The sequence below is a fragment of the Mycteria americana genome, chromosome 19, assembly GCF_035582795.1.
Source record: "Mycteria americana isolate JAX WOST 10 ecotype Jacksonville Zoo and Gardens chromosome 19, USCA_MyAme_1.0, whole genome shotgun sequence".
NCBI classification, from domain to species: Eukaryota; Metazoa; Chordata; class Aves; order Ciconiiformes; family Ciconiidae; genus Mycteria; species Mycteria americana.
Window position 1 is genome coordinate 2,944,472 of NC_134383.1, and position 14,243 is coordinate 2,958,714.

At 43.9% G+C, this 14,243-nt stretch overlaps 1 protein-coding gene across 1 annotated transcript in view; it reads left to right on the forward strand.

Annotated features, from left to right (window-relative positions):
- CBL (Cbl proto-oncogene) overlaps positions 1-10,606 on the forward strand; it is a 46,233-nt gene extending 35,627 nt beyond the window's left edge. The window contains exons 11-16 of the mRNA XM_075521420.1: positions 33-410; positions 1,357-1,451; positions 1,975-2,130; positions 2,613-2,716; positions 3,069-3,251; positions 5,910-10,606. Of these exons, the coding sequence (XP_075377535.1) occupies positions 33-410; positions 1,357-1,451; positions 1,975-2,130; positions 2,613-2,716; positions 3,069-3,251; positions 5,910-6,190 (1,197 nt within the window). The 3' untranslated portion in view covers positions 6,191-10,606. The remainder of the gene's footprint in view (positions 1-32; positions 411-1,356; positions 1,452-1,974; positions 2,131-2,612; positions 2,717-3,068; positions 3,252-5,909) is intronic.
- Positions 10,607-14,243: the final 3,637 nt, after the last annotated feature.

A 14,243-nucleotide genomic window follows, 5' to 3' on the forward strand; every position in this document is an offset into this window, starting at 1 on the left:
TAAGCAATATTTTACATTCTTCTGCCTTCCAGGCTGCACCTGCTGCTCTTCACAAGGATAAACCTTTGCCAATCCCACCCACACTCAGAGATCTCCCTCCACCACCGCCTCCAGACAGGCCACATTCCATTGGGACTGAAGGTCGACCTCAGAGACGTCCCCTGCCCTGCACGCCAGGAGACTGTCCTTCGAGGGACAAACCACCCCCTGTGCCCTCCAACCGTCAGGCAGATCTGTGGCCATCCAGGCCAATTCCAAAAGCCCCATCTGTAGCTCTCAGCCCTGGTGACCCTTGGGCTGGGAGAGAACTGTCAAATAGACACTCGCTTCCCTTTTCCTTGCCCTCTCAGATGGACTCCAGGGCTGACAGCCATCGGCTTGGGAGCACGCTTAGCCTGGACAACCCAGTGGTGAGTAGGCCTATTGGAAGTGAAGGTAATTGTGAGGAATTAAGTCTTCCAAGGTACCCTCTTCTTATAGTTTACATCTGAATAGGGCGATCTTGTGCCAAGGGAGAGATGGAAAGGAACTGGTGAATGCCAGGCAAGGGAGAATAATGGGAGGACTTCTTAGGGAAGTGCTTTCATGCCTCTTGGGAGCAAGGCTGAAATCCCAGTTTGAGCAGTCATGAGCCACGATTTCATGATCACTGTTCACCTTTCAATTTTATAAAATTGCGAATGTTTTGTATTGTGAGCTGGTATGCTGAAAAAGTGTAACTTACTCTTCTCAGTTTTCAGTCCTGTAAAACTTGCACACAGTAGCTATGATTAGTTTAACACAGTAAAATCTGAATTAAATTTGGAACTGTTACTATTACCAATGTCATGAACAAAGTAGTCCAACATATTGTTCTCTAAAAGAAATCCTAGGCAGTTTTGCTTTCTTTGATTCCATTCCCCTAATGTTTCCTTTTAAAACCTCCAGCTTTCTAAAATTGAAAGCATGTGCGTTTTTAGCCAGACTGGCTAAAAAAATGACACTTGCATGGTTGTCATTCTGTCTCCGTATGTGCATGGTTGTCTGCATCCTTTTCCTCTTGTCCCCCATTAACATTTTGGCCTTTTGGCCTATTTCGGCTGAATTTGCCAAAGCCCTTGGAGTCTTAAAAGATATGAAGTTCCTGCAGTTTTTGTGTAAACAGGCAGTTGGCTACAGGAGAAAAACCCTGCTTGTGCCCTCACTGAGGGAAAACAGTCATAGACCTACTGGATTTCTAAGGTATCAGTAAAGGCTTTGGAATAATGAAGATGCTTCATTCCCCCAGAGGATGTGTTGAATGACTGGCTGACAGCTTTGCAACTACACTGCTATATGTGGTGTTTCTGATTCCTGGTTTGAAATTTTTTCTTTCAGAGCTTGAACAGTGGTCTGCCAACAACCCCAGAGTGTGAACACCCCAAAATTAAACCCTCCTCATCTGCCAATGCGATCTACTCCTTAGCTGCCAGGTCTGTTGTTTTCTAGCAAAAATGCTCTTTTATAACTTACGGAATGGTAATCATAGGGCTGTTTCCGTGCTGGTGCCGGGGACAGAATTTGACACAACTCTGTCAGCCTTAGTTTCAATCTCTGACAGATTCAAAATACACAATCTAGAGAAAGCAGATGAAATCAGCATCCCAAAGATCTGTGGATAGTGGTGGTAGTTACCCTTGGCTGTGGCAATAGGGAACAGGCTACAGTTGCCATTAGCTCTTTTATTAATTCACTTTTGAGTTCGTCTTTGTGTGAAGTAGGTGATGTATAATGTGTATGATATTGTTAACTTCCTTTTGCATAATGACCTTGTGCCAGTGTGACCTTGCAGCTGGGCTGCTGAGAATCCTGAAGGCCAGGTTAGTTATTTAGACAGAATCACTATAAGATGACTGTTTGTTCCATCCACTGTGGATTTTAAAGGCCACTTTGATATTAATTAGATTTGGCGTAAATGTTTTTCTGATGTTTATATCTTGTTTCTTCTGCCTCCAGACCACTGCCTGTACCAAAACTGCCTCCTGGGGAACAGTCTGAAAGTGATGAAGACACTGAATACATGTCACCATCCTCTCTGCCTGTGGTGCCTCCAGGTCCTGCTGTGCAAAAAACAGAAATCAAAACGCCTTTGGAAATGACTCAGAGTTTACGGTGAGTTTCTGTTTGTATGTACTGTGCTTCCTCCTCACAGCTCTGGGAAAGCATATTTGTTTACTAGGGTGGAGATTTTGCTTGCTCAGTTTGCTGAATTCCCCTAGTGATGTTCACCAGATCTAGACTAACATAGCTAACTGTAAATGAAATGTGGCTACTGCTCTTTTGCAGAATCTTATACAGTATTAAAGGAGTCAGATAACCACTCCCCCCTCTTTCTGCCGGTAATCTTTTGAGAGCAGCAGCAACTGAAAGTCAAAATTCTATTAAAAGATTGTGTTCTGGTGGTATCAATTGAACTCTTTTAAGCTGATATGTTGTATTGCAATAGACATTTTCTGGAACAAATATTCTTTCACAGAACAGTGGTGATTTCACTTTGAAGCAGGGATCTGTGCAGAATCTCACTCACAGAGATTAGGTGGTGGTGGCTGACCATTGTCACTTGTCTGAAGGGAAATCTGTGTTCTCTCACTCAGAGTTTTAGATTGCGACCAGCAGATGGATGGCTGTATGTATGAAGCAATGTACAACATTCACTCCCAAGCAGCACCCTCTGCTTTCGAGACTGTCAACACTTCTGGTGAGTGGGTGTGCTAAAAAAACAACTGAGAAACTGAGGTACAATGAATTGGTCCCAGTCCCAGTTGGAACAGCATTTTAGGCTAAATTAAATGTTACTTGCTTTCACTGTTAAAATAGCTAGGATGTATGTGGAAACATCTGGGTCTGTGTACTGCAGACTGCATGTAGGGATATTGTTGAGAAGCCTAATTGGAATGCACTGTAAAAATACTCAACAGTTGTTAAAAAAATTGCTGGTTTGATGATTTTTCTTTTTTCTGGGCAGCAGTTGTCAGCCCACATCTATCGTAAGTACATGAGCTCAGAATGTGCCTCTTATTCTAGAGCTCAGAATGTGCCTCTTATTCTAGATGAAGGGGATCTGGCAGCAGCCACTGCCAGCAACGGCCCTGAAGAGTCAGAAAATGAAGAAGATGGTTATGATATCCCCAAACCACCGCTACCGGTTGCTATTGCTCGTCGCACACTGTCTGATATCTCCAATGCCACGCCTGCCTTCAGCCGAATGTCTTTGGAAAATGACCCTGTAACAGGTTAGAGAACACCTGTACTCTTCATGTTGTAGTGGGTACTGATGGCTTGCTATGCATGTTTGAAACTTCTGTCACTGACTCAGGGTTTTGTATGTAAGCTGTAAAATCAGGTTTACAAGGCAGAATTACACTGGTTCTTAGGTGTTTAGTTTGGTTTACAACTTGGAATGCACTGCCTTGGTCATTTAATCACTGAGCTAGCAAATCACATTTTAATCACAGTTAGGAAAACCTTTCCTCAGCTTAAAGGTTATTCCTTAAGCCACTGTTTTGTACAGGGCATAGCGTACCTTTTGTACCAGGGCACACCAGGGCATAAAACACAACTTCAGAACATTACTGCTTATCACTGTTCCAAGTAAAAGATGATGTGGCTGGCCTTGCATGGCTTCCATCTGGCTCAGTCTCGGCTGGAGTTTTTGCCAGCAGATGGCACAAGTGTACTGTTTGATGCTGTCAGTTCCTTTGAGCAGGGACCTAGTGGCTCGGCAAGGTCAGCTTTTTGTCCCGGGGGATTAGAGGACATCTTGTCCTTCTGGCTGCAAGGCATGTTCTCTGAGGGAAAAACCAAAGCCTCGTCTCTCCACGAGCCTTTCTGAATAATGCTTGACTTATTCCCTACAACTGCCCAGCAGCTCTAAAGGAAGTTTTGAAACTCTTCCTGTTGGGGGGCTTTCAGCATGTCTGAACACTCTGGTGATTTGCCAAGTAAGAGGAGTGAGTTTCTTGTTCCTTCTGGAGGCAGACGGGAGGCAGAGCCTCTTGTACCCAGGACCACTTGTCCCAGTGAGTCTTCTGTTCACCTGCTTCACCACTTCCCCATCCCTGGGCTTGCCCGTCTTCAGCTCACAGAAGAGTTTACTAGTGCAGAGAAGTTTATTAGCTTTTGCCACTCCTCCCTGCTCCCTGCCTCACTTTTTAAGTCTGTTACTGTGTCTATAGAATGTGGCTGACGGGGATAAGAAGGGGCAGAGAGAGCACACCACACATCCTGCTCCCAGATGAAGTACTGAGCTTAATCATTGATCCTTCTTTGTTTCTACAGCCCTGAAATAACAGTGCTGTTGTCCTGCTTTGTAGTGTTAGGAGATGTGCTAATGAAAAACGCTGTGGAAATGCTGATTGTTACTGCTCTGGGAAGTATATGCGGTTTTCTGAAACACTGGGTGTTGGCTACTGCTGAAGTCTGGTGTTAAGGAAGCCTGACTAGTATGGAATACATTTTGGCAGATTTATGTTCTCATGCATTGTGTCCTACAGTTTAGTTTCTTAATAATTTACAAAAAAAAGCTGTGCTAGTAGTTGCCCTTTCAAATTGACCCATGGTCTCTGAAATTTGATCCAGTTCAAGCTGAAACAGCTATTTCAAAAGACAATTTGGGGGAGAGAAGTGGGTAGTCCTTTTTCTCAAATGTACAAAAAGCTTTTTATGTGTAAGAGGCTTGTACTTTGAAGATTAAGGAGTTGAACTGCATTGTGGTTGGTGAGGAAGCTTCAATGAATTTGTTTCCTGAAGAGCCTTCTCTGTCTTAGTGCTTTTGGTACAAGTTTTTCAGAAAGGCTCCACAGTGACTGCTGTTTTTCTGACCAGTGCTGCAGTGCCCACTCTTAAAAAGGGATTGTTTGGACATTCTTAGTCTTACGGATTTGTCTGTTGTACACCAGTTCTACTGCTAGAAAACTCCTTGAGTGCCTTGAGGAGTTTCTCCAGGAGACAAATAAAACTTTCTTTAAGGTGATGTCAAATATTCATGCAGAAAAGTTTTTTGTGATTTGCAAAGTAGGAAAAAATGCTTTCTGAAATTATACTGGAGGTTAGAACTCAAAAATTATCAGATGTTGGATTAACACATTAAGCAATGTGTTGGAGTGTTTGGTGTCTTGTTTGGTTTATTGGCTAGTCTTTTTTCTCCCCAGGAGTAGTGCATGATGTGGCTCCTGGCAAGTAACGCATCTGAATGACTAAGAGGAAAGGCAGAACAGGCTGAGCTTACTGATCTGCCATAGCAGCCAGCCGTTAGGTAGGATGAGCTTCAGCAGGAGCTCTTGTAGATGACCCTGGTCTGCCGATGGGCTGGCAGAGGAAGAGGAGCAGACCCTTCAGAGAACATAATTCAGTTGCTGGAGCAATTGTGGTGGATGAGTTGTAACTGATAGATCTGGTTTTGTGCATACACTCCCTCAGCATGCTGTAATGTGGACAACAGTTCTGTGAGGAGAGATCATTATCTGGACAGTTAAACTGGGGGTTGCTGTCTGATTCTAGAAGGAGATGGGGTGTTTGGTAAAGTTGCATATTACTCTGTGTCTTTTTTCCCAGCAGGTCCCTGCTTCTTATTCTAAGGCTGATATCTGAGCTCTGCTCACACACATACCTATATCCCTTGTCAATTTTTTTCTATATGTGGTGTTATCTTAATAAATGAGCCTGATGTGGCCTCATAATTAAAAAAATCTCCATAGCCTTTTTTGCACACAAGAGGAGAAGCTGAGCTAATCTGTACTGTTGTGTGAGAGGATAGGCTGGTTGGAGAAAGTGGCGTAGCTTTCATGGCATGTTTTTGAAGTGCCATTTATCAGTCTAATGTCATTCCCGCTTTGTTCCAGGCAAGAATCACATGTCCTTTTTTGAAGTGATGTGTTTGTTTCTCCTTCCAGGTTTTTCAGATGGTGCTCAAGTTCCAGAAAGGCCGCCGAAGCCGCTACCACGGAGAATAAATTCTGAGCGGAAAGCAGGGAGCTGCCAAACAGGTGGAGCCAGCAGTGGGACCAGTGCGTCACTGCAACTCTCCAGTGAGATCGAGAATCTAATGAGCCAAGGCTACTCATATCAGGACATTCAGAAAGCACTCGTCATTGCACATAACAATATTGAAATGGCCAAGAATATTCTCCGGGAGTTTGTTTCCATTTCCTCCCCTGCGCATGTGGCCACATAGCACATTACCTCCACACCTACAACTTCTGTGGACCAACTGCCTGGGCGGCCGTAGCCCAGCTATGCACCAAAGGGGAAGGGGGTTCCTTTAGAGACTTCATGCTGAGGTCAGTCCTGCCTCTGAAAAGAATCAGTTATCAGGTTTTTGTGGTTCCAGATTTCAAAGCAGTGGAATGAAATGGAGCAGAATGGTGTTTTATACAGTGTATGTCTTGGAGTCCTTTACCCCTACCTCTTGTTTGAGAGAACAGATTTATTTCCAGGGTGTTGGTAGAGAAAGGTATCGCAACAAGGGATCCCCGAGCTGATGCCCTGGAGGCTGGGGGGAGTGTTTTGTGCTGTGAATTCTAAGTGAATGCTCTGAGAAACAAAGTCTCGAGGTCGATGTGGTGTGTCCTGTGGTTCATGGTACTAGGTTTGGATCTGTTCGCTGCTGTGTGTCTGGCTCAGGCTTTTTAGAGCAGCTGGGAGGTCACTTTCTACTGGGAATAAATAGGAGACCTTGGAAGAATCTTTCGATTGCTTCCTGTTTGCCATGGCGTTTTCCCTTTTGCCTGTAATAATAGCATTTATTGCTTATGATTCAAGTCCTCCCTTTTTGCCTGGAGATAGCGTGACTAGCTTCTGTCAGACATTTTGATCTTGACAGTGCTGGGAGTTGGATTTCTCTCACGTGTCCTCTTGCCGGCAGCACTTGCAGCACCAGATTCCAGGCAGCCAGATGTGCTGAAAGTTTTGCGTGTTTTTGAGGGGTGGGAGAGGGTGGGAAGAATTTGAGTGAGAGCGAAGAACTGGCTGCTGCTTTCTCCTTTTTTAGCCTTGAGCATTTTGTGCTTCAGTGCTCAAACTTGATTGTGGCCCTGCTGGGCTTGAGCAGCTGTCACTGGACACTCCAATGCGCTCTTTCTCTAGGAATGTTGCACCTGGTAAATATGATGTTTTATTTATCTTAATTGCATGGTGGCTGTTGCAGACTAGTGGCCTTCACGCACATTCCATCATCTCCTTCAGAGAGCTTTTGCGGGAGCCAGCTGTCTTTGTGCCAGGCTGTTTTGTGGAATTGGTAGATGCAGCTGATATATTCATTGGTATCTTACCTGCTTTGCAGTAAAAGAAATGCAGCAGTTCTCTGCATGGCTATCAAAACAACATGGGGGTTCTTCTTTCCATTTCCATTACTCTAAGGTATTGCCAGAGCTTGTGTTATAACAGATCTGGGAAAATTCTGTATTTGTAAAACAATCACACGGCTTTAAAAGTCAGTACTCAGCTATTACTTTGAAAAAACCTGACTTGCATACTCAGCTACTTAACTCTGTTCATACATGCTTGATGCGTGAGAAGTGTATGGTTCCTTTTGAGAGGATTTAAATGAAGTAGGGATACACAGATCACAGCCTGACAGACGAACAAGTGCTCTGTGTACACTGAGAGGCTATTAGCCTTTTGAAGCATGTCTAGCATTATTTGCATCTCTCTAAGGGCAGCAGTAGTCACTAGGCAAAGGGTTGCAACTTGGAATATTGTCGGAGTGATTATGGCAGTTGGATGCCGTTTAGCCTTTTAAAGAATCTAGTAGCTGGACCCAGATCTCAGAGAAACGGCTTGCAATTGGCAGAGAGGACTGAACAAGTATTAGCAAAGGGAACTAAGCATAAAATGTTTGGTTTATGTAGAGTATAGGTTTCTCTCTAGATCTACAGCTTTATAAATTGATGCAGTGGGTTCCAGGCAGTTTAAAAGTATAAACTGTCTCTCTTTACTCCCCTCCTTTCTGTAGTAAAGAAAATGTTCTCTGAAACCATAAGGAGATCTCCTGCAACACTTACAGGCCATCACCACCGTTGCTATTTTGGGGCCAGGGCTGAAACTTGCAAATGGAGCATGGTGATGAGATTTATGTCAGCGGGCACAGTGCTCTGCAGTGGTGCAGAGAGAGGTCAGGCACAGCTAAGAGCAGGGCCTGGCCTTGGTGAAGGTGCTGAATTACAGAGAAGGTGGTGTCAGTGCATATTGCACTCGAGGAAGAAGAGCTGTTCTTTTTCCTCTGCCCACATGTGTAACAGTCAGTGGTATCGTGAACCAGTCCTGCTCTTTCTGTGTGAAGTGCTCTGCCAGTTATGCATGGCAGCCTTAGGCAGTGTGTCTGTGGGAGCTTCTAGAGAAGCAAGCCCAGCACTTGTGCTGCTGAGGCACGAACATGGGGCAGCTCTGGTTGTTCTCTCAGTAGATCTGCATGTTACACTTGTGAGCCTGAGCAACCAGTCCTAGCGTATGAGAGTTATTTCCTGGCTTTGTCCTGGAGAACCAGGTAAAAACCCTTTTGTGAGGGAGTGCTGTGGTTTTATTTCCCTCTTTTTCCTATTCTCTCCAGTGCTGCCACTAGCTCCGTGTTGGGTTTGGAGCCACTTAATTTCTGACTTGCTGTGTAAACTCAGTGCAAGTGTGGTGTGTGACTCTTGCCACTGCCAAGGCTGCATAAGAGCCAAGTCCAGCCAGCTAAAAAGCCTTAACTCATCTTGCACAGTGTGTGTGATCAGAGTAGTGATGCCCTGTCCCATACAAGCCCTTTATTACAGGCTTGTTGTAATGTTAAATGAAATCATGCCTAGCAGAGCTATTACAGGCCTGTCTTTGGGGTTTATGTGCCGAGAGATGTTCCTGTGGGTATTGTTCCAGGTATTAGAGATTAGAGAGAGCAATCTTTGTGGCATGTATCAGTAATTTTTCTGCATGTGTCCTTTCTGTGCACTGTTTGTGTCTCAAACTGATTTAAGAAACTTAAGTCTTGGCTTTTCTTCCTTAGACATGTAAGCATTTGCTAGTACCACTGAAGTGCAGCAGAGTCCTGACCGTGTCTTATGGCTGTGCTCTGTGAAGTCAATCCAGGCACCGTACAGTGTATTTTTCTTGTTGTTCTTTCAGAAAGGTAAACCTAAGATTGATTTATCTTTTTTTCCCTTCACCTCCTTGATCTTTATTCTTAAGAAGTTAACTTTATGATGCTACTTCAAAAAGAAAAAAAAAAAACAACCCAAAAGTCTAGTGCCTTTCTTAAGGGAATGCTGCATCGCTAGGCTGGATCTGAGTATCCACCCCTCTGTGAAAATGAGGAGCCCAAACTAGACAAGCTGTAAAGATGCCTTTGAGCATGAGACTGCTTTGAAAGGGGTGAAAAGAAGGGGCACGAAAGATGGGCAATTGTCACTTCAACTATGACACTGTGTTTTGTAGCATTTCAACTGTGGAGGTTTCCTACTTTATCCGTTACTAACAGTGACTTGTCTGGACTGGTGCTGTACTAAGCTTGGTGTGAAGACAGTAGAATTGTAGGACAGGATTCGTTTTGCTTGTAACAAAATACGACTTCTGCTCATAAAAAATGCTGGGTTTCCCCCTACCTGTCAACCTGGACACAAAGCAAGCAGAAAACACTTTGTACAGTAAGAGGTGGGCACAAAATGTGTGGGACCTGTATGAGTCTCTGCACAGTGAGCAGCAGGTAGCTGTGGAAAGCAGGCAAATATTGTCTGTTCTGAACAGAGTTTCTGGCTGACTTAGTACGTTCAGTGCCACCATAACTGAATGGGAATCTGAAATGAGACATATCCTGCCAGGCGTGTGGTAAATTTTGTCTGCTGCACTGCCCCTGTGTGTCTGTCTCTGCAAGTGCTCTGCAGCTTGAGGTGCGTGGAGTGTCTCTGCTGGGAACCAGCGGACTTGCTTTCACTATAAACAGCTTTTCTGCATGCCCTTCACTGAGCCCTTACCTTGGGGGAGCCAGATAGGCTCAGAGCACAGCATGTTGCTTCCTGCACTAGACTGATTACATTACTGTAGCTAATCCTGAGGCAGGGTCATTACTGTAAATGTTTTTTTCAGTTGAGCAAGAAAAAATGCAACTCCCAGGGCACTTTCTTAAAGGTGCCACTTTAAAAATTAGTGGGGAATAAGGACACTTATTTTTAAAGTTCCTAATAGAAATCTTTTTTGAAATTCCCGGTGGGGGAGGAACAGTTGTTCTTTCTCTTGAATGACAAATACCAATTTGTATAATATCAGTGTTAAAAATGTTGAGATTTTCACAAAATATTTTAAAAAAGTATAATAGTGTCATTAATATAAAAATATAATAGCAGTATTTAATCCTTTCAGATCTGTAAAGAATAAGGAAAAACAGAAGGTAAATATTCTTACAGAGAGTAGCTGAGCTTTAAGGTTCACTTGGTTTAAAGTCCTCATTTTGTTTGCAAATGCATTGTTAATGTTTAGAGGTTATACTAATGTTATTTATTAATTGTTTCCATTCTTGTATGCTGCCCACTAAGAGCTTCTTTGTTTGGGATTTCATTCACCTGTGTCAGTAAAAAGAAAACAAAACAAAGTTTTATTTTTAAATAAAATTTCCTTTGTTGTAGCATATGGTCTGTGTTGTGTTGATTCTGTGAGTCCTGGAAAAAGAATATAATGTTCAAGCCTGTCTCAGCCATCTTGTTCAGGGTGCCCAAGTCTGCGATGTTCAGTCTCCTGGATCTCTTGCAGACTACGACTGACTTTGTACCTATTTTAACTATTACCACAATTATCTGTTAAATTCTATTTCATATAATGGATGCTAACAAACAGAGGGCAGGAAAGATTTATACAAAGTTTATACTAATAAGTCTATTGGTAGAGTTAACATATTCTAATAGAATCTATTAATACAGTCTGTAATCCATCAGGACCTATTAGAGTCTGAGAATGACATTAACAGGTTTGTTACCACCCATGACCAGAGTCTGAGTCCATAAGAAGCTGGTAGAGTCTAATGGGTTCTGCAGTGTCTGTTAGAGTCTAGTAGATCCTGAAGCATCAGTCCCACTCTGCTGGAGTCTGTTAGGCTCCATTTTGCCTCTCACAGACTCTGTTAGTACATTACTACAGACTCTAAAATACTTTTATAATTATTGCATAGCATTTACATAATTATATATTACATAATTATAGAATATAATGATATATGAAATATAAAGGATATATAATAAATTCAAAAATATATATGCATAGATAATATTACACACTTCTCATACTGTGTGGTCTAATGGATGCTGTACCATCTGTTAGACGCTGTTGGAGTCCAACATACCCTGCTGGAGTTTGTGAGACTCTAGGGGCCCTGTGTGAGCATATTGCAGAGGACAAGACCCTCTGAGACTCTGACAGACTGCCAGCCTTGAATCGTGTGTCTTAGAGACAGTGGTGGAGTCTGGAGAGCCTATGGCAGCCAACAGAGTCTGGCAGGTTCTGGACGCTGTTACACTCCAATACCCCAGGGCCTGGAGGGTCTGTTAAGTGAAATAGACTCAAATGAGGACAAGCTGGCCAGGCTGACCTCCCCCAGGACATCTGGGGCTCAACTGATGTTGCTCGGGGGCAAATAAGGACAAACAGGTCACATGGGGGTGAGTGAACACCTCTAACATGTCACATTGGGGTCAAATGAGGACACAGGGGTCAACTGAGGTCGAGTGAACCCCTCAAAGATGTCACTGTGGGGTCAAGTGAGGTTAATTGGGGTCAAATGAGGACACGGGGTCAAATGAGGACATGGGGTCAACTGAGGTCGAGTGAACCCCTCAAAGAACTCACTGTGGGGTCAAATGAGGTTAATTGGGGTCAAATGAGGACACGGGGTCAAATGAGGACACGGGGGTCAACTGAGGTCACCTGAACCCCTCAAAGAACTCACCGTGGGGTCAAATGAGGTTAATTGGGGTCAACTGAGGACACAGGGGTCAACTGAGGTCACCTGAACCCCTCAAAGAACTCACTGTGGGGTCAAATGAGGTTAATTGGGGTCAAATGAGGACACGGGGTCAACTGAGGTCACCTGAACCCCTCAAAGACCTCACCATGGGGTCAAATGAGGTTAATTGGGGTCAAATGAGGACACGGGGTCAACTGAGGACACAGGGGTCAACTGAGGTCACCTGAACCCCTCAAAGAACTCACCGTGGGTCAAATGAGGTTAATTGGGGTCAAATGAGGACACGGGGTCAACTGAGGACACAGGGGTCAACTGAGGTCACCTGAACCCCTCAAAGAACTCACCGTGGGGTCAAATGAGGTTAATTGGGGTCAAATGAGGACACAGGGGTCAACTGAGGTCACCTGAACCCCTCAAAGAACTCACCGTGGGGTCAAATGAGGTTAATTGGGGTCAAATGAGGACACGGGGTCAAGTGAGGACACGGGGGTCAACTGAGGTCACCTGAACCCCTCAAAGAACTCACCGTGGGGTCAAATGAGGTTAATTGGGGTCAAATGAGGACACGGGGTCAAATGAGGACATGGGGGTCAACTGAGGTCACCTGAACCCCTCAAAGAACTCACCGTGGGGTCAAATGAGGTTAGTTAGGGTCAAATGAGGACACGGGGGTCAACTGAGGTCACCTGAACCCCTCAAAGAACTCACCGTGGGGTCAAATGAGGTTAATTGGGGTCAAATGAGGACACGGGGTCAAATGAGGACACAGGGGTCAACTGAGGTCACCTGAACCCCTCAAAGACCTCACCGTGGGGTCAAATGAGGTTAATTGGGGTCAAATGAGGACACGGGGTCAAATGAGGACATGGGGGTCAACTGAGGTCACCTGAACCCCTCAAAGAACTCACCGTGGGGTCAAATGAGGTTAGTTAGGGTCAAATGAGGATGCAGGAGTCAAATGAGGACACGGGGTCACCTGCGGTCGAGTGAACACCCCCAAAAAAATCACTGTGGGGTCAAATGAGGTTATTGGGGTCAAATGAGGACACAGGGGTCAAATGAGGTCACCCTTACCCCTCTAAAAAAAATCACTGTGGGGGTCAAATGAGGTTATTGGGGTCAAATGAGGACACGGGGGGTCAAATGAGATTGCCTGAACCCCTCAAAGATGCCACTGTGGGGTCAAACGAGGACAGGGGAGTGAACTGAGGTCAAGTGACCCCCTCAAAGTTGTCACCACAGGGTCAAAGAAGATTAATTGGGGTCAAATGAGGACACGGGGTCAACTGAGGTCACCTGAAGCCCTCAGAGAGGTCACTGTGGGGTCAAATGAGGTTATTGGGGTCACCTGAGGACACAGGGGGCAACTGAGGTCACATGAACCCTCAAAGATGTCACTGTGGGGTCACATGAGGTTAACTAGGGGTCAAATGAGAACATGGGGGTCCAAAGAGGATAAGAGGGGTTAAATAATATGCACTGGGGTTAAATAATATGCACTGGGATCAAAAGAGGGAGCACAGGGGGTTTAATGGTATCAAGCACTATCACTTTAGTTCAATGGAGTCAAAGGGATCAGATGGGTCACACAGGGTTCTGTGGTGTCATCCATAATTTGAACTACGTCTTAGTATCAGATCCGTGGTTATTACCACCTATCAAAGGTGTTACTACAGTTAGCTAGTGAGGCTTGATGCATTCCAACAAGTCCGTGTATTGAGAGTTGTCTGTTAGTCTTTATTATCATCTAACATCATCTATCATTAACATCTATTATGTGTTAGCACAGCTATGTTATAGAATCAGATGACAGTGCAACAACAGAAGTGGATTTATTTATTAGTGGGTTTTTAGTATCTATCAATCAGAGCTAGTAAAACAATTATCTATTAGAACTTGACAGATTCTAGTACTGCAATTATTGATGAGTAACAATTAGTATCGACAGAATTACTAATAGAGTTATTTGTTAAAGTTATTGGTATCCACTGGACTCCACTAACAGAGCTGGTTTTAGCATTATTAGTGTTCATAGTAACTATCGTTAACAGATAATTCTGTTTATTGATTCTATTAGGCTAGAATATTATGGCTATCAGATAACAGCTACTGTAGACACTAACAGTTACTAACAGTAATTCAATTTTTAGAATTGATTCTATTAAAACAATGGTCTATTAGTAATTATTAGCATCTACAACAGCAAGTAGCAAAGTTTTCTTATAGATTCTAATAATAGAACTACATATTAGTACCTATAGTAGGGAGTAATACAAATAGCTATTTCAACCTATGCAGTATCTAT